The following is a 27,589-nucleotide window of genomic DNA, read 5'->3' on the forward strand; positions in this document are numbered from 1 at the left end:
CCGCCGCCGCCCCCGAAATTTCAACGAGCAACGCGCTGGGGATGAATGAGACGCAGCATCCCTATAAAGATTTTACATCGATTACGGGGGTATGGGAAAGAGCCGTTTCGCTCTAGCCTGAGGGCGGCGACGTGAGGTCCTCTCGCGCAGTCGCGAACAATTAGCGCGCGGGGCGGCGTGTCGGCGGCACACCACGTCACTATAATGTGGTTAGTCAGTGAGCGTCGGGGCCGAGCCGACGGCGACGGCACGGATCACGATATTCGAAGCGCGGGAGAGCCGCGCTGCTCGCTCAGCCAGCGCACCGGCCACAGCACGGTGGAGTTCAAGAGTGCGGCGTGCGCGGGGGCCGTAGAGCCGCCCGCGCCGCCTCTCGCCGCTCTGCCGGACCCACAGCAGTTCAACATCTTCCCGGCCTTTTTCAGCCGTCAGCTGAACTTCAGCAGTGGTGGCGGTAGCGGTCAAGGCTCTAAGATCATGGAGGAACTCAGACCGAACTTGGTGGGCGGTTTACTTGGCGTGCCAGGACTCCTGGACGAGCATCAGTCGGATGCAAAATTTTTACAATCAGGTGCGGAAAGCAAATATACGCCAGACAAGGGCCGAAAGTGCAGCAATGCATCATCATCGTCAGCAGAGGAATTTGGAGGATTATATGGCGGTGATCATGCGGCTACTCCGCCTGCGCCTCCTCTTAGTCGCTCCTTACAAGACCACACAGGTATGTATCCAATTTACTCTTGCAACTAATCGATCGATCGAAGACGAGCTAGTGGTATTTAAGTCGAAGCAAACCATCATGTCCTGCAAATGTTCTTTTGTATAAACATTAGTCATTATAGTAAATAAAAGTAAGTAAAGAATACACTCATTTTTATTATTAAGATTTGCTTTGACATTTTGCTAATGAAAAATTTGCGCTCCGGCTCCACGTGACTCATGAAGTTCGATTCATAAATACACAAATCAGTATTGTTCCAAGCGAAAATTCGCCCTTACCGGCAACACATTGCTGATACATTATACGTAAAGCTGTTCTGTTTTTAAATATATTATTTATATTTATTAGTATTTATATTATCAATCATTATTAACTAACAAAGATAATGTTAAGTTACTGTCGCTTTTCAAATATTTACACAAATTAAGTTACCATTGAGGTATCTTTATTTTGATATATATAAGCGTAACGGGGCGGCTTTTTCGGGCCGGGCCTTTTATTTTATCAAGCCATTCACATTTCCATGTATCGTAACATTAAGAATATATATATTCTATGATATACAACCCTAGATCCGTCATATACAACTATTAGATTAAAGAACAAACATAAAAAGAAAACTTAATGTTTTTAGTTGAATTTCAGTTGATCTTCCTTTTGAATCACTCTGTTTATTTATGAAAATAGCATTAAAATTCGTTAAGTACTTTAAAAGATCTAATCCTACAGACGGCGGGAAGCGACATGTAATCTGTTATGGTGTGACAGCATTATACTTATGTTATATTATTTAAAATTTACCTTCAAATAATAATTTATTTTCACACGGTCCATATAACTTTTCTTAGGCAGACTGAGATATGGTCAGTAAACAGAGGCAGAGTATGTTTTATATTATAAATGAATACCTTCTGTTTTTCAGTTATTTATTATAAATAAATAAAATCATGAACTCAAATTTAAAAATAGCTGTGAAATTTAATATTTATTAAATAATTTGTGTTTCTCAGAAACATATCTGAGTGCATATATTATATGTATATACTACTTTCTTTAGTTTCCTCTATTTTGAGCAAGCATTATTACATCTGGTGTGGGCTGGTCTAGCTGTTAAGGGTTATAGCAGCTAACTTCCTCCTGTTTACACTCCAAGCCTTGGGAAGCATAGAGAGCCGTTTAACGCCTGATAACTCTCGAGTGGAGTTAGATTGCTGTCCCACCAGATTATGAGAGTGAGGGAACAGAGAGGTCGGCTATGTGTACATATTTGTGCATGTAGTGCACGACAATATCTCATATGCATTTGACTAGTTCATAAGATTAAGAACTGTGGTTCGAACCGTTTTTTATTTTATTAAATTATTTTCCGATTGTTAAATAATGAATAACTTCAAAATATGGCTACTTTTACACTTAAAGAAGTACCCGAGTGGTAGAAAATAACCATAGAATTAATATTCGCTGGTGTGGTTGATGTTTCACGTCACATTTCACACTTTGTTTAACGGCTTCTTTTACACATCTATTTATTTCACTAAAGATTTTTTTTTATCTAGTTTTGCCATTTGATCATTATTGTTTTAGCTTACCTACAGTTATTCTTCATTGCACTTCTTTACTTCATCGCTTCGTTTGATAAATGTAGTTTATATATTTTGGTATTGAAAATTATTAGGTAATATAAATTATATATAATTCGATAAAACTTTTCCTATTCTAATTTAATTTTATAACTGAATCAATACGGTGACGTTTCCGTCACTATTTCTAAAACACAATATTACTCTTTTACCCCTTTCAAAAATAGTTATTTAAATCCTCTATTCGAATTCAGTAAGAAAAGAAATATATGATTACTTTACGTTTTTCAAATAACACATATTCATACGTTGTTTAGATATATATGATTCAATAAACAAGATATTTTATATAATACAAATTTGAAAAACAAATAATATTAAAAAGTTTAATTTCAATAACAAATGCGCTCACCTTTTGATTATTTGCATATTGAGTTATATCTAACACAAATACAATTTATTGACCAAAATGAAATCAAAATGAATCCATGTTTACTTGGGCCTAAGCATTTATATAAGCCTTTTGAAGTAGGTACTCCTCACTGGTCACTCATTATATAGATGATAAAAAAGCGTGGAGCTTTGATTTTCTGGGCAGGATTATTACTATAGGTATTTATAACGGGATATTGACCATGATTTTTATTTTTATTTGGTGGAGTCTCGTGAATAAGACATTCGTAGATAATGTCGAAATATCGCGCTCCACTAAATAAAAATAAAAAACATGGCAAATATCCCGTTTCAAATACCTATAGTAATAAGGATATATTATTATATATACAATATACATACATCATTGTATTCAACTATTTTTGTTATTCAACGGGGAAATGCTGCTAGCATTCTTGCCACCATTCCACGCGGTCAAGATTTATACAGTAACATTTTTTAATTCTTATTTGTATGTATATTTAAGCACTTAATGTTATCACTTCTTATGTTATTTGTCTTAAATAAATTTTATAATTATTCAACTATCATTACTTTGTATTTTAAATGTTAAAAGAGTAAATACTGAGCTTTTTGGTGTTTCTTCTCGGTAGAATCTACATTCCGAAAAGGTTGTAGCTTAACTTAATGTAGTTTGTAATGACGATTCGACAGCGCTTGTAAAATCCTTCTTGAATACAGTATATTTTAATTTTTAGTGCCAAACTAAATTAACGTAAGAGCTGCCATTGCACCGCCAATCTTGGAATCTATATGTATGATGTTTTGATCCTTATAGCTGTAATTTATTCATTTAAACTGTAATTCAGAATAATTTTAATAATACTTAGTATTGATGTTTTTATTGATAATGAATATAATCGTAGTTTACAACTGATGATCGGTTATCCCAGTAGATATTTAAGAAAACTATCGACAATAAAATTAAACTCATAACATACTATTCATAATACACTCAATTGCCTCTTGTCTAATGCCTATGTTTTGGCGAGACAAGAAGTTAATATTTAATTGTTAGCATTATCTCTATTAAATTTTTTTTTACAAAAATCTACTTCACATATGTCTCATTTAATGCGTTTTCGTTTATGTCATCGATTTGAGTAGGCCTACTAACGCGCTTCTCAAACGCCTTCTAAAATATTTAATACCTTGACTTAGTACTAATATCATCATCATAAACAAATACGAGACATATGAAATAGACCACATAAAATAAAAAATATTAAAGGATTAGAGTATTACTACGTTTTTTATACATTATACAAAAAAAATATAATTACTATTAGAATATAATCTATTTGTCAGCAGTAGATCTAGCTTTGACACCGCTGGCGAAAAACAAAAGGACTCCAATTTATTTTTAACAATAAATATATATATATATATATTTATTGTTAAAAATAAATATATATATATATATATTTATTATATATATATATATATATTTGTTAATATGAATATATATATATATTCATATTAACAAATATGACCTGTTTCAAACTTGACATAGACATAATAAATCAATTTAGGCAATATCTTCTAATGTAAAATTTAACTTCTAGTTAGAATGTAGTCGCTTTTTATCTGACTTTAAATGACGATTAAATTATTGAACGTTTTTTTTTCTAGTGTTACAAAATGTAGTTTTAGACTTTTATTAAATATGTAACGAAAACATAAATACCTTAGGCAACAATATATTACCCCAAGTTATAAGAAGAAATGATATTTTATGTAGTTATAAATAAATTTCAGAAAGGACTATTTAACTTGGCACAAATTTAGATCTCACTTCTTTTGTCGTTGGAGACAACAACCAAGGTATATATCATAATATTTAACTTGGCTCTCATTTTTTCATTTATGTTTTTGATGGGATTTTCATTACACAGTAGATTTTGTAATACATTAAAACCAATTTTGCTATTTATTGTTCAAATACTCGTAACAACTAGAATCATGAAAAATACTGAAATCAATGTAGCGAGGTAGATTTTAATATTTTCATTAAAGTATTAATTACAATTTCACAGTATTTTTATATAATAATGTACTCTACATTTTATTATAGTCTACTTTTTAGTCATATGAAAAACAAGCAAGTATACTACTGTTAGTGTTCCGTTGAATATTAAAATAGTGTAGACGAAAAATTATACCGTAAAAAAACAGATAGCGGATTTGTTGCATGTACTTAATTATATCTTGGGCTTTATGGTTTATATCCAACTCGACCATTATTCATACGACAAAAATATTATATAATGGTGAAGTTGAGATAAATATATTACTTTTAAGGTAACGTATATCTAATGAAAATCCTTATATAATCAGTTTAGTAATCTGTTGGTCGATCTAACTGTCATTTTCTTCGCAACGATGGAATAAAAATAGTTGTAATGTGCTTTTATAGAGTTCGATTTAATCACGAACGAATGTGCATAAATAAACGAATTGTGGTTTGGAAAGTTGATTTTGGGCAAATTAGGTAATATAATTATGTTTTTTTAAGGGATTCTTGTGGCTTATCAAAAAAAACTTGTTCAAGAAAAATAAAGTAAATTCTTATTTATAATTTTCAACTACACTGTACTTTAAGGCTATACGTGGATACGTGGATATGTGTATGTGAAATGACTTCATTTGAAGTATATCCACTTACATTCATTCCTTTATTTTGATAATTTGGTTAATTGGAAATGGTTATTACTAGCTTTTTTTCATACGTTATCTATGACAAGTTTTTTTTTACTTACATAGTAATACTAAGCAAAACAATATTAAGGAAACCTTCGGCTTTTATTTTTGACGTAATCAATCACGATGCAACCATATCACCTATATGTAATAAATCGGTATAGAACGAGACGTGCTGAACAAACCTGTACAGGTTGAGGGGGTGTAGTTTCCGTGCAGAATCTTTATCAGTAATATCCAATCGAACAAGGCTAACAACGTATAACAACCTGCTACAACATATTGAGAAAAAGGAATACCCGAGCATAATCCCAACTCTTATCTCACAATGTTCAGTATGTATATTTATTTATATATTTGAGCGCTGTAGAACTTATTGTGCTGCTATGCCATCTAGCAGCGAGTTATAACAGAGTTTTAGGTAGAATGATATAAAAATTTTCTCTATGAATATATATATATATGGAGGTGCTATATTTCGAGGTAATCGATCAAACATAGTCGAAGTATGTTAATCTCAGACAGACATACCAACGTCCTTAACTTTATGGTATCCGAAATTTGCCGAAATGGTACCTTTTTAATTAAGATAAATAAAAAACAACACTAATGGCATAATTTTACCATCATTACATAGTATAAAACAAAGTCACTTACCGCTATATGTCTTATGTATGTTTAGATCTTTAAAATTACATAACAGATTTTGATGCGTTTTTTTAATAGATAGATTGATTCAAGAGGAAGATTTATATGTATAATACATGCACAATTTAGTAGAGAAACACTGATATTTTTGGAGGTTTCTAATGTTATGTAGTAAATAAACACATTGTTTGAGCTTACATTGCAAACGCTAGTTAAACCCAACGAAATAGACCAAAATAAAGTACTACAGCATTGTACACCTTAAAAGGGTCTACAAAACAGTCCTGAATGGTATCTCTATCTCTATCTCTTAGGGATGTCTATCTCTTAGGGATAACCCACAAAAACCATTGTTTATCTTTTACTTTTTACTAGAAATAATGGCTTATTTACGAGACAATTTTCAGCAGTACAGCATTAATCCTTATTCAATAAAGTACCTTCAATACAATGAGCATTTTATATAGACCAGTATGACCCTTTACAGCATGTAATTTAAATGAATATTATAAATTTACAACGCAGGGCCGTTGCGGTTTGTATTGTCTAATGACTGAAAAACTGTGAACTTTGTAAGACATTCTGTAGTATATTTAGTATCAGCAATGCAACCGTGCGAAGCCGGGGCGGGTCGCTAATTTCAAATAAAAAATTCGTGTAAAAACCTAATGATAATATCAACACATAATAAGACAAACTAGTATAATTACGGACACGTACTGGGACACTATCCAGAATATGTACGTATTACAATTTCAATTAGAGTAATATTGCAAACAATCGGCCCGAGGCTGACGTCATGAATACGAAATGTCACTAACGACCGCCTCCCCCCGGCCCGGGCGAAGGCTGAATTTTCAAGCGGATATAAACCTCCACTGGATATGTGGGTATATGGGTAGGTAGCATATATGTATTCATACCGCGTTTATTGCTCCGTTGTGGACAAAGTGATAGTCGCTATTCGCTAAATACTGAAACGATTTTATTCGATTTGAATTTATTTAATTCATTATTTATTTTAATAAGTCAACCGATTGGAAATATGTACTGAGTGACTTTTTTTCTGTATTTTATTGGTCACATAACGACCAATTACAAAAAATCTAGATTAAATGAGTTCACTTCGGTTTCAGTCTCAATCGGGAATTTTTTACTACTGTTACTATTGCCACACATACAATTAATATCTTAGCTATAGATATAGCTAATAAAATATATAATAAAGTATTATACATAAATATATATAATAAGTGACAAATTCTATCCTTTTGTATTTAACACAAAACTCACACGTACTTTTCTTAATAATCAAATATTTAAAAATTATACCATTTACCGGCTTTATGCCAGCCCGCCTGGATTCGCCGCCACACAGCAAACTTAGTAATGTTGTATTTCGGTTTAAAAGATGAGTGAGCCAGTGTAATTACAGGCACGAGCGACCAAAAGGGTTTGTTGATGCATTGGCGATATAGTGGGCGGTGGTGACCACTTACCATCAGGTTGCTCATTTACCCCTCAATATTCAATAAATAAGGCGAAGTAATGATAAATAGTTATTATTGAATTATTTAACTATATAATATAAAATTAAAAAAAAACTTTAGATTAAATGTTTAAATAAACAAAACTTACTTTATTAATCTATAATTAGTTTCAACTAGTATCCAAACTTTGTTCTTTATCTTAGCACAAAGTTAATTATAAAATAAATAAATAAATATATATATATATATATATATATATATATATATATATATATATATATATATATATATATAGATGTAATGATTGCACGGGTTTACTGTAACTATAGACTATGTATATAAAAGGTGTAGTGGTTGTACAGTGTATACCCACCCCACCGGCGCGTCACGTACAAGCGCTAACAATGGCCGCGCGAAACGTGAACATCATTTCTTAGGATCCGTAAAGAGAGACTTTAAATATCATTCTAACGAAAAAAACCATTAACTAATAAATTTACCAAACTAATACAAAAACTTTTATGTATTCTCTTTTTTTTTATTAAAATTATTTTATTTTAAGATTAAAGTTCATGTCTTATATTTTTCCTTTAAACGGAATATAAACTTCTGATAAAGAGTCGTTACTCGTCCCTATTTATTACTAAACGCATGTTAAAATATGAGTTTTTTTACTTAAAATAAATGTGAACTTTTAAACGACTTCTGTACTAAATTAAATCAGAAGTCGTTCAAGCAATTGTTCTTGTGCATGAATAAAGAATATTCAAGAACATAATCTTTCGTGTTCATAATAGTAGTTTTAATTAACATAACAATTTTATTTAATTTATTAATTTTTTATTGATACCACGCTAAAACAAATTTAAAATGAAAACAAATCATGTTTGAAAATGTGCTTATTGCTTAATTTTGTGATTCTTAAAAGAAAAATTTCTATGTCTGAGCCTACAACATTGTATCGTTTCACAAATTTTGAGCAAAAATGTTTCTCGCGTCTTAGCCATAAAACACCTTCACAGTATTCATAAAATTGTTTCCGATATCTGTTTTTTTTTTCTTATTTAAATAACTATTTTCGTGTTTAGCTGTTTATTTGATCGAGTAATTATTTTATAAGGCTACAGATCTTGAAGTCTTCCGAACTCCTCAATGTTATACAAAGCAATAAACAAAACAAGTCATACAAGACTTCGCCAAGGCGACATTGCTAATTCTCTGAGACATTTGAATATGCTTCTTCTAATATCCGCCCTAAATTATCTATAATAAAAGCTTGAACAACTGCGGCTATCTTATTACATAAAATACTAGCTACCCACCCCGCCTTGCATTGTACAATTAATTTATAGTAAAAATTAAATTATATAAATAATTACAATTAATTACAATTTATAACCTGCAACATTCTGGAATAATGTAGCTTCTTTTTTTCTTAAAGGTAAACTCTATCGAGTTTCATCTGAATGATTTGTCAATTTGGACCAGCTTGACAACAACTGGCTTCCCTCGAGGCAGCTGATCCCATCTTGAGCCGAGATGGCCCAGTGGCTAGAACGCGTGCATCTTAACCGATGATTTCGGGTTCAAACCCAGGCAGGCACCACTGAAATTTCATGTGCTTAATTTGTGTTTATAATTCATCTCGTGCTCGGCGGTGAAGGAAAACATCGTGAGGAAACCTGCATGTGTCTAATTTCAACGAAATTCTGCCACATGTGTATTCCGCCAACCCGCATTGGAGCAGCGTGGTGGAATATGCTCCAAACCTTCTCCTCAAAGGGAGAGGAGGCCTTTATCCCAGCAGTGGGACATTTACGGGCTGCTAATGCTAATGCTTTTTTCTTAGAATTGGATCATCAGAGAGTATAACCAAAAAACCTCTTTATAATATTAGTATAGATTAATATTTAAACAAATTTATGAAAAGTACAATGAGAACTTTAAATTTTCACAAATGTGTAAGTCAAAATTTTTGGAATAGTAAGTAATTAAATGTTGCTATTTTAAAAGGATATAATATTCGATTCATACACTAATATTATTATCTCCATATCCAATGTGAACTTATTGTAAATTTGTTTTGTACACATCAATTCAACACTAAACTCAAGTAACAATTATGCATACATAGTAATTATATGATACAATGTCTATTTCCGGATATGTAATGGACGTCAGTATGGAGTCAATCAATTCCATGAGATAGACTTCATAACGTACGTTGGATAGAACATGAATATTAATACCCATTTGACAATCTGTCTGAATAATCATGGTCCGTGTACGTCGATCTACCGTTGTTAAGTTTAAAGTAAAATCTTTTTTTTTTATTAATCGAATCTACTTTACTTTTATATCTAGTATAAACTACTTCTGGAATATCAATGTCAAATACCTTTACATGTCCTTATATTTAAATATTAATATTGTAAATGACAATCGTGACAAAAAAATGCCTTCCTTGTTTATTGCACTTTCTATTAGTGAAAATTGCATCAAAATCCGTTGAGTGGCTTAGAAGTTAGCAGAGATGGAGAAAGAGGAAACGACTTCATTTTATACTTTTTATAAATACTTTTAGATAAACTTCTAATTTCGCAATTGAGTCGTTATTATTGTTATAGACTCTCGTAATGAGGGTCGCTTTTAGTCGATAATACTTAAAGTAATGATTATGATTTTATCATTCAGGATAATGCACATAACGCATGTAACTTTAGTGTCTCAAGTGTGTAGGTTTGTAATCTTGAGTATATAACTATTTATTAAAAAATATATTATAACTAAGCGTTATTATTATAAATGCATATTTAAAATTAATTTACCATTAAAAATAAAATACAGTATTTTAAGATATTGTTAGTTAATTTATACACATTAGCTTATCAACACTATTAAAATACACTTAAGCTAAATACAATGAAGTGTTGAAAGTTATGATTTAGTTAAAAATACTTTATTAACAAAATTACAACTATTTTCAATTAAGAAATTGATTATTCAATATAGTATACAACATTTTTTCCACTAATTTCATCAACCACAGGTTTAACTGGTTGGACTTGAAAGAAAAATTTCGTTTTTTTTAAAGGCTTTAAGATTTTTGCTTCTGGAATTACTTTTTTCTTTTCTTTTTCACCATCAGGACTTGTAGAATCAGTGAATCGATCAGAAATACCGTCATCGGTAAATTTCCCAACATTACCTGCGTTGATTAAATCCCTTGAACCTGATGGGCGAGGTCTATTAGAGTTTATATTATAATCTTCAGAAGTCCTACCCGCACATCCTTGTATATTAGAGTTTTGACCTGATTTACAATAAGTTTGTTGATTTATGATATTCCCGTTATATCCTGCCACATTAGGATCATTGGGTACATTGTTTATTACGTCGGGATTCACTATTCCACTAGGTTCAGAATAACCGTTTGGTGGGAAATCTTCGTAGTTGGCATCAACTCCAGCATCATAATCAGCGTAATCATTTTGTTGTTGGATTTTAATTGGATTCTTAGGTCTTAGAAAAGGAAAAAGCTTTCCTCTTAATCTACTTCTTCCCTGAATCCTTTCGGCGATACCCCCGTCGCTATTTTTAAACGTGTTCACTGAAATTATTAAAAAATTGAGTTAATTCATCTTGCAAAGAATTTACTCGCTAATTATAATTTATCTGGTATTTTAATACATCTGATATTTGATGATGACAAAGATTATAATTTAAACATTTATAAATAGCAAATCGATTACCGCGGATTTAAAAAATGAGAGTACAACACCGTTTGGGACCTGATCGCTTCAAAGTTCTATTACAGGGAAAGTAGGCAACCCATATGATTCCAAACAGTTTTGCATCATCAAAAAAGATGGTATATATTCCTTATACCGTAAACCGTACTAGTGAAATCTTCAAGGGGACAACAGTGTATTTTATTCAATAACATAATTGATATATGATATTGACAGTCCTCTAAAATTATTTGATATAGGTAGGCAAACTGGCAAATATGCGACTTGATTGTAAGTGATCACCACCGCTCATAGATATTAAAACTACAAGATATATTAATCATCTCTTCGCCAATGCGCCACCAAGACGAAGAACTAAGAAGTTATGTACCCCGTGCCTGTAATTTACTTGATCTATACTTCGATATTTAATTATTTTAATCAGTTATTAAATATATATCGTATTCATACACATTTATACAAAAAATCTTAAAAAAATATGTCACTTACCGAAAACTAAAGATATAATAAGTAGTTTTGAGAGTATTTCCATATTGAGTTGTGTCTGACGCAAATAATATTTAATGACTAAAATGAAATCATTGTAGTTGTCACGCTAACGAATCGTACCAATCAACCTAATTATTTGTATCATTAAAACTATTAAACTTGTTTGGTAAGTATATTATAAGACGGTTACATTATATCACGGTGCACTTTTATTATTATTTGACATTTTGTTGCGACGATTATTGGAAACAATTCATCTTAGTCGACGATGATTAACGTAAATTTTAACTAATTATACGAACTATGATCCAAGCATCATTCCAAGATTCATCAAAAAAGAATAAGGCGTTGGTAAGATACATAATCAAACGGATAAAATCACAGAACTAAAAACAGAGTTGTAGTTTTATGAAATATTCCTCAAAATTAAACTTTCCTCAAAATATATCTTCATTCAAATGCTGCCTTGTTATAGTGCTACAATCTTATTTTACTTATACATAAAATATAATCTTATAAACGTTATAATATTTAATATAAATGCAAAATTACCGCCCGTCTTTGAAAATACTTGCAAAAAAGATTTTAAGTCACCAGCTGTGATGAATTTAATAACGATACAATATCTATATAAGTTTTCTTTCTAACAGAATATATTCTAGTACAGTTGCATTTTTTTTTTATTTGTAAGCTTTGGTCTTCAATAAGGATGTCAACATGGAGAGAAATGAATATCAATCTTTGTGTATAATGTATAATCCCGGACGCGTGCCGGGAGCGTGCGTGTGTTATTGAGAGACTACCCACCTCAATATCGTTTGTCACCTGTGAAATTGCAACGTCGGTCCACTAAATCCGTTGTTGTCATTTGTCATTATATAATTTACTGTATTTTTTTTTATTTCTATAAAATCAATTAACTTATTTGGCCTGTTTTTGTGACATAAATAAATATCAATTAGAATATATCTGTGACATGAATTTGTATCTGTCGTGCAACTTGATGCTTTTACAATATTTTAATTTTAACTGTGGTAATTAGTTCAACAGTTATTACAATTATAGTTAAGAATTAAATATACAACAGGATATTTAATTCTTAACTATAACTTTAAAAAAAAATCACCAACAAAATAGCAAACTAATATGCGCATAAAAATCTTCAATAAAGAGCCCACTTGACATAATGGAGTGCGCTCGCGCCGCGTCACCCCTAAATCCGATAAACCTATTGTAATTACAGCACACGATCAGCTGCCACTCGAAAAAAAGTTACAAATGTTCAACGGGTTAACAGCAATCCGAATTCGTTTTAAATTTATATTTTAGTGAGAGGACATTTAAGAATAAGCTTACGTGCCCGTTATAATTGTGGACATTCGAATTTCGACCACACACGAGCGATATTACAGAATAAAATCCAAACCCTAAGACATTATATTTTTCGTAAATAATTAATTGTTTAAATTCGTTTTAGCAATATACAGAATGTTCTTTTACTTGAACTTGGCTTAACACGCTACCGCGTGTCTAGATCTCTTACAGCGTTATTGTCTATGGTGGTATTGGTGACCGCTTACCATCAAGTGACCCATTTGCCCGTTCGCCTACCTAGAAATAATAAAAAACGCACTTAAAAGTATTTTTATAATAACTGATATTGATTAATAAATATTTCCTATAAATCGAAAAATATTGTTTATTATTAATAAATTCTAATCCGTACAAATTATTTACATTTTAGTTTGAGGATTTCTCTATAAAAACAAAAAGTAACTACGACCACAAAGTACCCCAATAATAAAAAAATCACTGCCTAAGCCGTAAAGGAATAGTGCAAAGTGGAATGAATCGAGATCTCAATCAGAGGGATTTGCGGCATTTGCACCGATTATAAATCTATTAAGGGCCTGCGACAACATATGGATGCTGGAGGGCGAAGCGACCTGGAGCCCCGTGGAGCGCCAGGGGGTGCCAAATACGTAATAGATTTTTATTTTTAATATCAAATTGCTATTTACTTGATAGCAGATTTGTTGTACATAAATTTAATATTTTACTTAAAATCAAATTTATTCAGTTTCTCCATTCGGGTTAATCTTATTAATTTTATAAGTAATAATTATTATTCAATAGAAGAAAAGATAGTTCTGTTGAAATAAAAAAAAAACATTAAGCTATATATCTATGTTATAAATATTTGATGAAATTTAAATTATTAATAAGGTTGTAAAAAGTACGTTTCAAATCATCCCTTGATGATTTGAAACGTACTTTATATATACTATTGTACGTTATATATTTACTCCGTTAATATAACAATAAGTTCTCATAAACTCATCATTAAAATAAAAAATCTCATCACCATGAAAATATCTACGACATGAATTATTAAATCAAAGCTGAGCAAATAACCAATAGATATAATAAAGTATAAAGCCAGAAGTCTAATGCTTATCCAGATTAAATATCTTTTAACTATATATACGTATAATAACTAAAATGAGGAGTCTAGTTTTTTAGAGGTTACGGTACCTCTTAGTTTTTCCAGTGAAGTCACCCGACACCTTTCGATCGCCACAGATGGTGCTTTTATGTCAATCGTCATAATTAGGGGATTAAGGCCCCCTAATGACACGTTACATTGAATCTTTGTTACACCCCCGAACAAATGTTCCCTACTTTGTACTACAAATAAATATTGTGCGTTGACTTGTCGCAAGTCACTCGTGATTGTGTCACATTAATCTTTTGTTCTCTCTGTAACATAAAAGAAAACCGCAAAACCTAATGGATTTCTATTTCCCTTTAGTAAAAATGTAAAAATCTAACAAGGTTCAAAAGAAATCACGTTACCTTGATTCTATTACGAAAAATTGTTAGGCAGAACCGTAACCGATATATACGCCATCAAAGCCTCTAAAACATAGAAGCGAATAAAAAACAGCCTTTTAAACGTTAAAAGGCCCCGTTTACCGCGGACGCAAACACTTAGCTCCGTGTTAATTAATAAGTAGCTGGGACGCCGTCAAAGGGAATGCATGAATACTTGCCAAACCGACCTCCGACGGAGCTTTTAAAATCTCCCCTCTTAATTCCAATGCTCAGAGAAACCAAAGGTAAACTGATTATGTCGCCAATATGCAATTTTTTACAGCAACGAGCTTAAAGACTTGAATATGTGAGAGTATGTGGATGGGACAGGTATAATAATAATGGGATTTCAGTGCACTCGCTTCATGCAGCTAATTTTGCGAAATGTGAGAGCTATTACATTTTTTACACATATTAGAATAGTTAACTTGGAATGGTTTTTTTTTTCTGAATCTAAAAATTGTAATAAAATTAAAAATGACTTGTACAATGAATTTTAATATTAATAGCTTCACTTATATTATTCTTGTACTTTTTCTCTCATAATAATCAATAGGGCTTATAAATCGTTTATTATTATAACATAACACACACGCCAACAATAAATCACAAAGGATCATTCTGAACTCACGTAAAGAACTTCGTTCGGCTGAAGTGCACGGAGTTGATGCCGAATCATTAGCTGTAACAGTGTTAAAGCAACGCAATTACAATTACGCCGAGCTGAACTTGACCTACGGTAAGGATCGATGCGACCCGCTATGCAAATAAGAAGAGGCTTCTTTGAACCAGACCCGCGCTAAGTGGGGTCGAATGATCAGACCTTATGTAAAAACCTGGCTAAATAGGCATTTGTTTGGTCCGCGGATACGAATTAATGCAACAAAGAATTGAATTCGTTTTCGTTTTACTAATACTATAAATTAATTAATTTCTTACTAAAGGAAAACTTTTGGAGAAGAAATTTTTGTATTACTTCAATTAAATTTGAAAATCAAGTCAAATTCCTTTCAGGATAATAATCAATAGGGTCATATGACCCTATTGATTATTATGAGATTTTATTTTCAAGCCCGCGAAATATTGTTCTTTGTGATTTTTATTTCGTTATTTTGATTTTAACAAAAATATTAGATAACATTTATTTCTTTACAACGTTTTTTGTAAATACTTGACCACCACTCGTTCGGATTGTATATTGTAATATATTTTGTAAAATTTCATGTGCTGATATAGATTCATTAGATTTTTATAAATTATACACGTTACAGTTTTAATGAAAAATCCGTTTAGTTTTAAAAAATTATTAAGTTTTAAAAAAGGCATATGATTTTAAAGGTATATTAAATAATATTTTATTAAGATGCAATTATCTTCAACAGCTGAAGGAGCGTTCAAAAAATTGAAGCCTGAACCTGGCGGGACGAGCACTTCAGGGGGCGCGTCAGCACTCTCCCCCTCTCTAGGACCACAACACGCTGGACATACGCCTACCACAGCGTCCTGTCCCACGCCTGCAAGACGACGTCACAGAACGACATTTACGCAGGTATTAATACCTACTGTTTTGGTTCACATTCAGTGTCCACTACCAAAATTCTGTGCAACTATCTCTGACTCTTTAGAAAAATCAATTCTTAGTGTCAACTTAATTAAAAGCGTCATTATCGAAATTGTTTTCCGGCCAACAAACTATGTAAAAACTCGCAGGTTCCATCCTGACCCCTTGTGCTAGCGTAATATTTACACCCAACACAAGATTTAATCTCAATTGGAGACGTAAATAGGAATAATAGCAATTCCTTTTATTTAATGTTTTCAAAAAACAAAAAAAAAAATATTACAGAAAGTTTTGTTTCTCACGCAATATCCATGTTACTCTTGTAGAGCCTTATATCTAGATATTATCTATATTCCAAAAACGTTTTTAAATTCTAATGCTTAATTGCATTATCATGCTATTAACGACGTGAAGCGACACACTCAAAATGTATTATTCAGCACCTGAACACTGGTATAGGATTTATATACCATTTTTAGTTTCATAAAAAAGTAACGCTATTTTAAATAAAAATCTGGAACGAACATTCACCTCACTGCAATGGGCTTATATTTGACGGACATACATGTTCATGTATAAGCGGCGAAAAATGTAAAATTAAAACCCTAGACGATCTGTTAAAGCGTCACGACTGCTCCGATATTTTCTCATTTTAGCTTCAAGGTACATTTTGAAATAGCCTTCGGCTGCCTTAAATGATTAACGCAGACATTTAAATTGCAGTTAAGTTGTGATACATTTTAGCCACAAACATATGGCTGGTATAAAGTATTAAGGTGATTAAATCCATAAAAACAATATGAATTCTAACCACCCTTTGTAACCACGATTGAACCAACGGTATATCTCTAAGCAAAAAAATATGCAATATGTTGTATTATATACAATTTTGATGCATTTCCACATAAATACTTCACATTTCGTTATAGAGTTTATTTATAAAAATAAAGACTATTATTTTTTATTATTAAAAAAAAGTACCTGTCACAATACCAGTAGTTTAAAATTTTAAAATTATACATAAGATATATTATAACGATAATAATATTTAAATCATGTATAAACTTTCAATCACCACCAGGAACAGTTAGCAGAATTAGAGGCAGCGTTCGCAAAATCTCACTACCCCGACATCTATTGCAGAGAGGAACTAGCGCGAACGACGAAGCTCAATGAAGCAAGAATACAGGTCAGTACTATAGTTATAAGCGATAACACAATAACTATATCAATTTTCTTATTCAGTAATTTTGACGTATTTTGTGTCATTTTCGACCTGTTATTTTATTACCGTTTCGTTTGTTGTATTAAAGCTTAATAAAGTTGAAAACAAGCGGATGACTCGGAACGCCGCCTTTTTCTTAGGTGGAATTGTCGAAATATCAATGATGCGCGAATACTCAGATAATTTAATTTGGAACGTAGGCCGGAGGCGGATTGAATTAAGGCACCATCTGTCGTCCTCGGCCGTATGAATACGAAATGCTTACAGTTACTCGCGAGCGATCCTTATCTCAGTTTTAAAATTGCTCAATCCCCCGGGACACTCGCTATTGATTTGTCCCCAGAGCACCTAAATCGCAGCTTCAGATATTTTATTCAGAGCATGACTTGTGACATGTTCAAGAACGTCTCTATTGAGTTTAAAGTCAAATTTAAAACTACTTATAACTGTTAAGTCGAAATACATATAATCGTACAAAAATGAGTTTAATATAACTTAGCAAATATGAATCCTGCAAAAAAATGATTATTTTAGAAAGATAAAATGTCTACTCAAAAATATGAAAGGTATGGCAAATGTCATTACATAAGAGATTTTTGCATACATTCTGCCGTTAAAAGCTCATGTAACGTACGCACACAGAGCATTTGGAAGTGCCAATACATGTAGGTAAGTAGCTATGGTACCTACACTCGTGCACGCGCGCTACGTAGGAGGCTATTAACGTTCAGGCGACGCTACATAAGAATGTAAACGTTAAAGACGACAGCGACGTCGGGCTCCCTCCTTCTAGAGGAAATTTCGATATAAAAATACAACGTTGCCGGGCGAATGAGGGGGCGTGGGCGGGGGTGCGGGAGGGTGGCCCCTGAGGCATTGCAATCCCATCAAATGGATCCGTAACGAAGTTAGCCGCTCATCCTCCCCGCGCGCCTCTCGACATTGTCTCTGCCCTCAAATGAATTCTACAATTGGAAATAAGAAAATGTTTTGTTGGATCCGTGCTTTTTCAGTTTAAAGGAGACCATTTTCTACAGATAACACGACGCTCGGCTAAATGAGTAGGTACTGACTTGATTTTGCGTGTTTGAAACCACTTTCAATATAAAATTTCGTGTTATTATAACAAGTCATATTATTTTTTTCAATGAGTTTAATATTATTTTAATCGAAAATAACTATTAATTCATATTTGTATGATTACAAAATTTATTTAAAACAACATTTTATTCATTCCGGTGTAAAAAAAAACGGAATTTATATTAAATGTTTTAGTTACCTATATACTTAGTTACACGTTCAAGCATATTATAATATATTTACTTTGAAAAGTGAAATATAGCTTATTTACATTTTAAATTTTACATTTGACATTTGATATTTTTGCTTAAAAGGAAATTGTTAGACAAAAGTTTAGAAAAAAATATACTTATTTAATAAGTTCAAATAACATACAAGCTACAATTATAATACATTTCTAAATATAAACGTATATATTATACAGCAAATCACAATAAATTCATATACACAATAGTCACATGTATATTGTATTGTTCAATTTCGAAGATGCAACTCAATAAGTTGAGCAGAACGGAATTGAAATTCAGTTAAATAACGTTGACATTACAAGACGAATTTCTATAAAAGCTTTATTAAAACTAATACAGAAAAAAACTAATTTAAACTACTCATTTCAACTTGAAGATATCCAATAAGATATTGTAACAGATCGCTCGGAAATTGGTTCGTTTTTCATCACAACGCGCGCGGCGAGGGACGGATGTCGAATTGCGTTGCGAAAAAACTAATATCCCTTTTATGTTCTCTTACCCTATTCTATATACCACATATATCGAATATTATATCGCCCGTATTTCATTAGATATAGGGTTCAAATTAGTAATTACAAACGATGGGCTGGTATGTATCGGTTTATTTATATGGGGAGTGCGTCCGGAGGGCGTCTCCCTGGCCCTCTCCCTCTAATCAGCTGTAATCACCATATCAAAGTACGCACGCCTCATTCCCGTTGACAACACAGATTACGGGGCGATGTTTTTTATTTTGTTTTAGATATTACATGTTACGAAATTATGTCTCTACGTTTTACTTATTTCGAAGGATACCGCGAACAAAACGAAACAGTTTTAACAATAAACACTTTAAAAAAAAATGACAACTTTTGTTTACGGCTAATAGTGTCAAACACTATGTATTTTTTTTTTAATTTTCTTTTTATTTAACATAGATTATAATCAAATAAAAACTATTTGTTTCATATTTATTAATAAAATATAATCAGTGTTTACACATTAACATGTTTTAAGACTTTATTCCGTTGGCAACGATTAAACGCAAATCAATGACAATACATTATATGATTGGTTCGCTTGTTCGGTTATGTTTGTTTTAAAAATAAATGTTTGTTTTAAAACAGGTTTGGTTTCAAAACCGTCGAGCGAAATACCGTAAACAAGAGAAGCAGTTGCAGAAGGCACTCGCGCCGGCCGTCCTGCCGGGCTGTAACGGCATGATGCGGAACATACAAGGCTACAGGGGATACCAACCCTACCCGCATCCTAATACCATCAACAGATATCCACAGGTAACTTATCATCATACAGGGAATTTTACGTAAAGATTATTACACATAAAAATTCATCGCAGGAATGCTGAAATGGGTTAGTTCATAGTGAATTTGAACTAGTGATCGTGGGTATTATCTCATCTTATTCGAGTTTTTAAGGTCACAATTTATTATATATAACTGATGACGTGACCAGCTGTGAAGGAAAACATCGTGAGGAAACCTGCATGATTCGCAGGATCCTGTATTGGACAAAAGTTTGACACATATATTTACTTTGTAATTGAAGCAGCTTAGTTATATAAGCACCAAGTCCTTACCGGGAGTAATTCTGAACAACAGACATTTACAGGCATTCACTGTATGATAAAGGCCTTATTCCACAATATTCAGTTTAGGCAGTCTGAGTATCCTACCGGTTATTTTCGGTACAATTTGTATTCTGAACTTGTAGTAGTTAATGTTTAAAGTTGTCTTATAAAATAATTATTCTACATTTAGACAATGATTTACCAACTAATAAAAATATAAGTATTATCGATGAATACTTACGAATATTTGCGAATAATAATAATCAGTAATCACTATATCCTAACTAAATCAATCAATCTATAAGTTTAAATCTGGCAATATTTTTAAATATGATCTACTTTCTAACAAAAGCGCAATAGACGATTTCTTTGCATGTATATTTAAAAAAAATATACATTTTCTCAACATAAAATAAGATATATATGTATTTGTCTATTGTTAAATATATTTATAACTCTTGCTAAGGAGTCTGTTTAAAAAAATAAATACATAAACAACTCTCCTAGGGTCTCCTGGGATTCAAGTCCATTTAATTATTATTTATTGTCTGCGATATGAATAGATAACATCATTTATAAAGAATTATTTAAAACAGAAAAGTAAAATGACCAATTATTTAAAGTTGTAAGTCGTAAATGTCTTTATCCGATAGTAGAACTTTGTGCAAGACCGTCTCGTGGATAGATTATAAATCATATTAATATATATTAAAAATCTTTCGTGAGCCAATGTTATTACAGGCACAAGTTCTGATCTGATCTGTGATTCCATAATCGGCAGCGCATAGACGATGCAAGGAGTTTTTATATTTCTTATAGTATCTTACTTGATAGTAGGGCTTTGTGCAAGTCCTCCTGGGTAAGTACCACCCACTCATAATAATTTCTACCGCCAACCAGCAACTTAGTATTGATGTGTTCCAGTTTGAAGGGTGAGTGAGCCATTGTAACGGGCACAAGTGATATAATATCTTAATTCCCGATTCGATTCATCGCATTGGTGATTTAAGGAATGGTTAATTTTTTTACAGAGGCAATGTTTATGGCACTGATGACCATTTATCATCAGGTGACCTATTTGCCCATCCGCCAACCTATGCCCTAAAATAGGTGCCAGTATCTTTGTACAAAGTCTTTTCTAGTAAATATTTAAAAAAAATGCTTTCCTTAAACTTTATCGTATGTCCTGAGATACGAATATACGAAGAAATATTAGGCTGAATATTCCTGATTCAAAGCAATGAGATTAAAACTGTAGACTGAATATATTATTCAAACAAAATAATCTTTCAAAGTGACTTTAACTTATATTTTTTACCTCTGAAAATTCTTATAAAGTCATGTCTTCAATTACTTTGGTTTAAAGTCTAACAATTCGAATATGTAACATGCATATTGCTAAACGGCCTCTTATCGTTTAGATTTTATTTAATATATAACATTCAATAAGACATACCTGCATATAATTAAACAATATTGAACAAACCTTTACGGCCTATTGACCCTACTCGAAGTAAGAATAACCTTCAGACACAACATACATTTTGATATTATGTCATAAAAGTACGTAAAGAATGTATGTATTATAGATTTTTGTATTCTTAATTTATAAGAAAATATGCAACAAATGCAAGTAATCAAAGAATGTGTTATGGGAACGATTCGCTCGTTAGCGTGCGGCGCTAATCAGTCGCTCTGATTACGCCATAATGAGATTGCGTCATTGTACGGCCACCGAAAATAATGCAAATAGCAGCCGTCGGTTGCGCTTGTGGACAATACGACTCGTTATGTTCCATACGATAACGGATATGAACGAATGTATTCGACGAATCGATTCGAACTTAATTGATTTCCTTATTTTGTTCGTGATGCAATAAAATAACCATTTTTAACGGCATTTCATATCAACAACGCAATTATTTTATAGTAAGAATTAGAGGCGCCAAGTGGTTTCATCAAAATTATCGATCATTAACGGATCATGCATGTATCATACAATTTGCTATTTATACAGAATGATGCAAATAATACTTCGACACTTAGAATTGTCTACACTAATTTTCCAAACCGAATTAGAAGTTTCTGGAATGAACACGGTCAAACTTACTAAAGCTACTAAAATAGATTTAGATGATCATCAAGTCACCGTCTTATCATTGTCGATCGTTGCAATTCTACTATTTATATCGTTGGTCAGTGAATTGCTATTCGATACTATAATCATGTAATTGAGGTAAAAATATGTTTTTGAGATTTTTTATCAAATATATATTTTCATTAGATTGTTATGATTTGTATTCACACTCCTCGTGCCACAGACACAAGAAGCCGTTGGTTTTACCCCATTGCCATTGCCATTGGTCCCCGGATTGTGAGAGCCAGGCCAGGACAGGCCAGTCGCGGTGTCAGAGGACATTGTTTAATATTTAATAAATATATTTTTTTTAACAATTAACCTTTATATTTCTTTCAATTAAAGTTAATAAGTATATAACCAGTAAATATTTTCTCTTTTTTACGTAATAACAACCCGTAAATGTCCCAAAGCTAGACATTCCCTTAAGAACGCTTAGAGATTGTTTAACAACTTAACTTAACTTTTCCCCAGATTTCCTCATATTTCCCTACATATATAAATAACTAAATATTATCCAAAGATAGAAAGTGGACTCAAACCAAAACAAGCTCTACTAACTTTTTAACTATCGCTGATATATTAACACTAATTCACACTTCTAAGGAAATATATCTTTTATTATATAATGATAGGTATTTTAACGTGTTAAAAAATTTAATTTTATAGCCGTACAATAATGATGATTAAAAATCGTTTCCCGGCGTGGTAATTGCAGTGGTTTCAATATTTTCGTCATCGCATTACCCATTAGCGAAGTGTTGATCGTGATAAATTACAACCGCAGCTGGAGCAGCGACAATTTATGCCCATGTTTCAACGTAAAACAAAACCTACTAGTAACAACATACGCTTATAGCAAGCGTTTTCATTTTTAAAGAGTATATAACTAAATAATTTACAATGTAGACATATATTCTACTGACAAACACCAATACTTAGTATTTTTTGTTGCGGTTAGCCAGTGTAACTATGACTTGTGCCTGAGACCTAACATTTTAAATCCCAAGGTTGTTGGCGTATTGGCGATTTAATATTTCTTACAGTGCAATTATCTTTTGACGATCTCTTAACATCATGTGGACTATTTGCGAGTCCGCCTATATTTGCAATAAAAATAATCGAAACAATAGAACAGACCCTAGCGTCATTAGACACGAAAAAATCTAGACTGAAGAATAAAAAACAATGCATTATTTTTTCAAAACTACAAACCACCAACGAACAATCTTAATAGATGTCAATAATAATTCCTTTGTTTCTTCTACTTAGCACCACGGCAGCTATGAGGAGCTGCAAAAGGATATCTTCTCGCTCTCGCAAATGGGCGGAGGCTCATACCCGATGCCGCAGGGTTTCTCCATGGGTCACGGCGCCAATATGAGCGCCGTCGGCATGCGACAGGATACTATGGGTGAGTGGCCTCAAGTTTTTTCTTTACAACATACATACAGACTAAGAAACTATTTATCGAAACAGAAAGATAGGCATCTTTGTGCATGGGTATATGATCCGCCGGTGACGTTGAACTCCATGTCACATTAATAATAAAAAGTTAAAGCAGTCTTTAACAACTCTTAAGAAGTGCAGATAAAACCGACTTTATTTCTACGAAAGATTAATAAAGTATTTTACAGGTAGGTAAACATTTATTCATATCTACTACATACACACACAAATGAAAATATATTTGTATCATTATGAAAAAAATTGAATTTACGTAATATAATATGCAAAAAATCATGTATATTTCGTATTAGCAATGACTTACTTTTTATGAAATTATATTTGATCTTGAATACATACCTTAAATACAGAATAAAACGTTTTTATATTTTAAACCTATACCATTTTATTATTAAAAAAAAAAAACATTTAATCTGCATGTTTATGACATAGTTATTAAACATCAACGTAGATAAACAATTAGTTGAAGGTAACAAATATAAAAGTAGCAAGTATCAAAGCGATAAGGTTTGAAATAAGACACTAAATACAAAGTTTTATTATTTCACCGGTTGCCGCCACCCACCGCCTAACACAATGAATAATACGAAATTAAATCGAGTACGAACTAAGATGTAAGTTTGAAGTGTAAAACAAGAAGCGGTAGACTCGCGCGGCAGCTTTCATCAACTTTCTATTAGAACCGTCAAGGCAATTATAAAGTTGCGGAGCCCGGATGATCGCAGCCTCGTTTTTATACAAATATCCCTTATAATAATGAGAAAACTTGCTCTTTGCTGGCCACGACTAAGTTCCGCCAGATGATCTCGAAAAGGAAAAAAACTTAATTAGAATTTGTTAAAGTCACGGGAATTCTTTCTTTTGTTCGCTGTAAAGTGTTTTGTCATAGCAGCGTCAAAGCCTAAGTAGGTACTATTAAACTCGGTAAAGAACAATTTACTTCTAGTAAATTGTGGTCTACTGTTGCTTTTTTTACTATTTTTGTTTATTTGAAATAAATAATTTAATTGCTAAAGATTAAATGCGTGCGGAATTACGAGTAAATGTTCAGTACTGTATTGATGTAAAATATTAATTTCAGTGTTTATAATATTGAATTAAGGTTTTAACAATAATATAACACAAAGCATTTTACAATTAATTTCAAATGTAGTCAAATCGAAACAATTTTGTTGGGTGCCCTTCTGAGTCAGAAGACATCTATAATGATATCAAGAGATTACTTTTGAATTAACTTAAGATATTTCCGTTAATAAATGATGTACTTACGTCAGTCGTATGTAGTTGAAGACGCTGGTACGTCTCACTAATTCAATGATCCTTGAGTTTGCGGCCGGAGATTATAAATCTCTGCTACTGAACTCAAGATGTTCCAACTTGTCCTGAATATATTGCAGGTATATTACTTACATCCTAAACTGTAATACAATTTATTTGACTAGATATCATCTTTATTCACAACTTATTTGATAAATCCCGTAACGTCTGGACTCTTAAAAATAGCTATGAGTAACTAGTTATAACCCACAGGAAAGCCGTGGCTTATAACACTAAAATATAATGAAAATTATAGGTATATCTTTAAATATACCTATAATAATAAGGAATAGATATTTTTATGATTAGAAGTAATTATATAAAATAAAGTCTTATTCATTATTCTCGCGGTCTGTTCTATAGGCCAGGTTATGTTCATTATTTGGTAAAAATCTTAAGTTTTCTACAATTAAAACCATATTAGCATACTGAAAAGGCATTTCAATTACTTTATATTAAAATTAAAAAAAAATGCTGTTAATGAAATTGGTAAACTTTATTATTATACAATAAAACTTTCTGAAAAAACTTTTCTAAATTATAATGTAAAACATCAAAATCCATCGTGTTGTGTAAGACGGACAGACGTGAAAAGCTTAAAATTAATTACTGATCATAATAATAATACATTACTTAGTAATATGAATTAGGTTTCATTATCGTTTGCGATGTATTAACCTTAATTTGGACCCTTAAGTGATATATCTGTGATCATTTTCACCAGTTATGACTTTCAATTTAAGAGAGTAATAAAACATTTTTGGTAACTCAAGGCGGCACGTGAAACGAAAACGCCTTAAGCCAGATTCCTGCGTAGAAAAAACGTCCAAGTAATGGAGGCGAGGCATCGTACCGTAGATATTCTAATAAGAAAATTTCCACTACATTTACTTTGGCGGGCGTCCTCGCGGCGTCTTCGCAAATATCTTATTTCCTGCGGCGAGATTGCATCTTGAGAAAACGCGAGGGTCGCCTTGTACCTCTCTACTCTCACGGCCCTCCGGCTCGTCTACATTTATGTCTATCACTATGTGGTAAAGCCATTGAGGGTAACTGCTATCTCCCTTTGCATCTTTATATAATACTTAATAAACGAGCGAAATTTTAATAAAGTAACTTGAAAACGACATGACATTATTCTATATAAACTTGATTTATATATTTAAAAACAATTCAATATATTCGAACATAATGAATACATACAACTGTATATTTATATAATCTTTTTCTACTATCCGAAATTAAAATCGAAATCTTTATTCAATAAATAATTGTTATATTTATTAATGAATTGTTAGTAATTTGCTATGAAAAAGAATTGGTTCAGAACTGAACTGAAGCCACGAAATAAACTTAGCGGAATTATATATTTTTTAATAACCCTAATAGTGATTTGCAATACAGTGAATTACTACTCGAATGAGCTGTTTTATTATGGAGGTATCCTCCAAAGTCGTTAGTTTTGCAGTGTTAATAACCAATCGCAAAATGACATCCCAAAAACTGTTTCAAATTTAACTTTAAGAAAATATTCTAAAATCATTTTAAAGTATTCCACAAAGGCATAAGGATTATCGGTAGATTAACTTATTAAATGATATTGCAGTTATATAACTAATAATAGTATATACACATTTTTATTTATTTAATAATAAAATGCAACGCAAACAGTCTCAAAATTCAGTAAGAAAAAAACAAATGACGTACAAATACAGAAAAGGCGTTATTTACTTAGTCAAAAAATAATTATTATTTATTATATATTTTTAAAGATAGACACGTGTGTGAAAGTGTCAGTAGATAATGTTACCAAGAGTTTGTAACAAATAAAAATCTAGAATATAATATTTAATAATAATTAATACCTATTTCTTGGGAGCGATAAATAACGATTATAAAAATTGTTAATAAAAAATATTTATATTTTAAAAGCAGTTCAAACTAACATAACTGATATACTTAAAACAACAGTATTTGTATTTGTTTATTGTAATTAAAATTAATATTGAGCTTTGCTTATGTGAACAATTTGAATGATATCGGCAGGCATGAGCGCAGAAGACGAGTGGTACAACAAGTCGCTCTCCGCGCTGCGGATGAACAGCGGCCACCACGCAAACCTGGCCGCCGCCCCTATGCTCCAATACCAGACCTAATCGCTGCTGCACGGCGCCGACTACTCCCCGGCGCCGCACGACTACGCGTCCCCGTAGTCGCTTGGAGTACACGCGCGGTCGTTAAAGGTAATGTATGCATAAAGCTTACTGCACACGTAGC

At 32.1% G+C, this 27,589-nt stretch overlaps 1 protein-coding gene across 1 annotated transcript; it reads left to right on the forward strand.

The window, feature by feature from the left end:
• Positions 1-204: 204 nt before the first annotated feature.
• On the forward strand, positions 205-27,468 carry LOC125068828 (homeobox protein aristaless-like 4). The gene is made up of 6 exons (XM_047678148.1): positions 205-721; positions 16,090-16,256; positions 17,350-17,457; positions 19,931-20,114; positions 23,799-23,942; positions 27,359-27,468. The coding sequence occupies exons 1-6, from the start codon at positions 205-207 to the stop codon at positions 27,466-27,468; spliced, it is 1,230 nt and encodes a 409-aa protein (XP_047534104.1).
• Positions 27,469-27,589: the final 121 nt, after the last annotated feature.

The sequence above is a fragment of the Vanessa atalanta genome, chromosome 14 (genome assembly GCF_905147765.1).
Source record: "Vanessa atalanta chromosome 14, ilVanAtal1.2, whole genome shotgun sequence".
In the NCBI taxonomy this organism is placed as follows: domain Eukaryota; kingdom Metazoa; phylum Arthropoda; class Insecta; order Lepidoptera; family Nymphalidae; genus Vanessa; species Vanessa atalanta.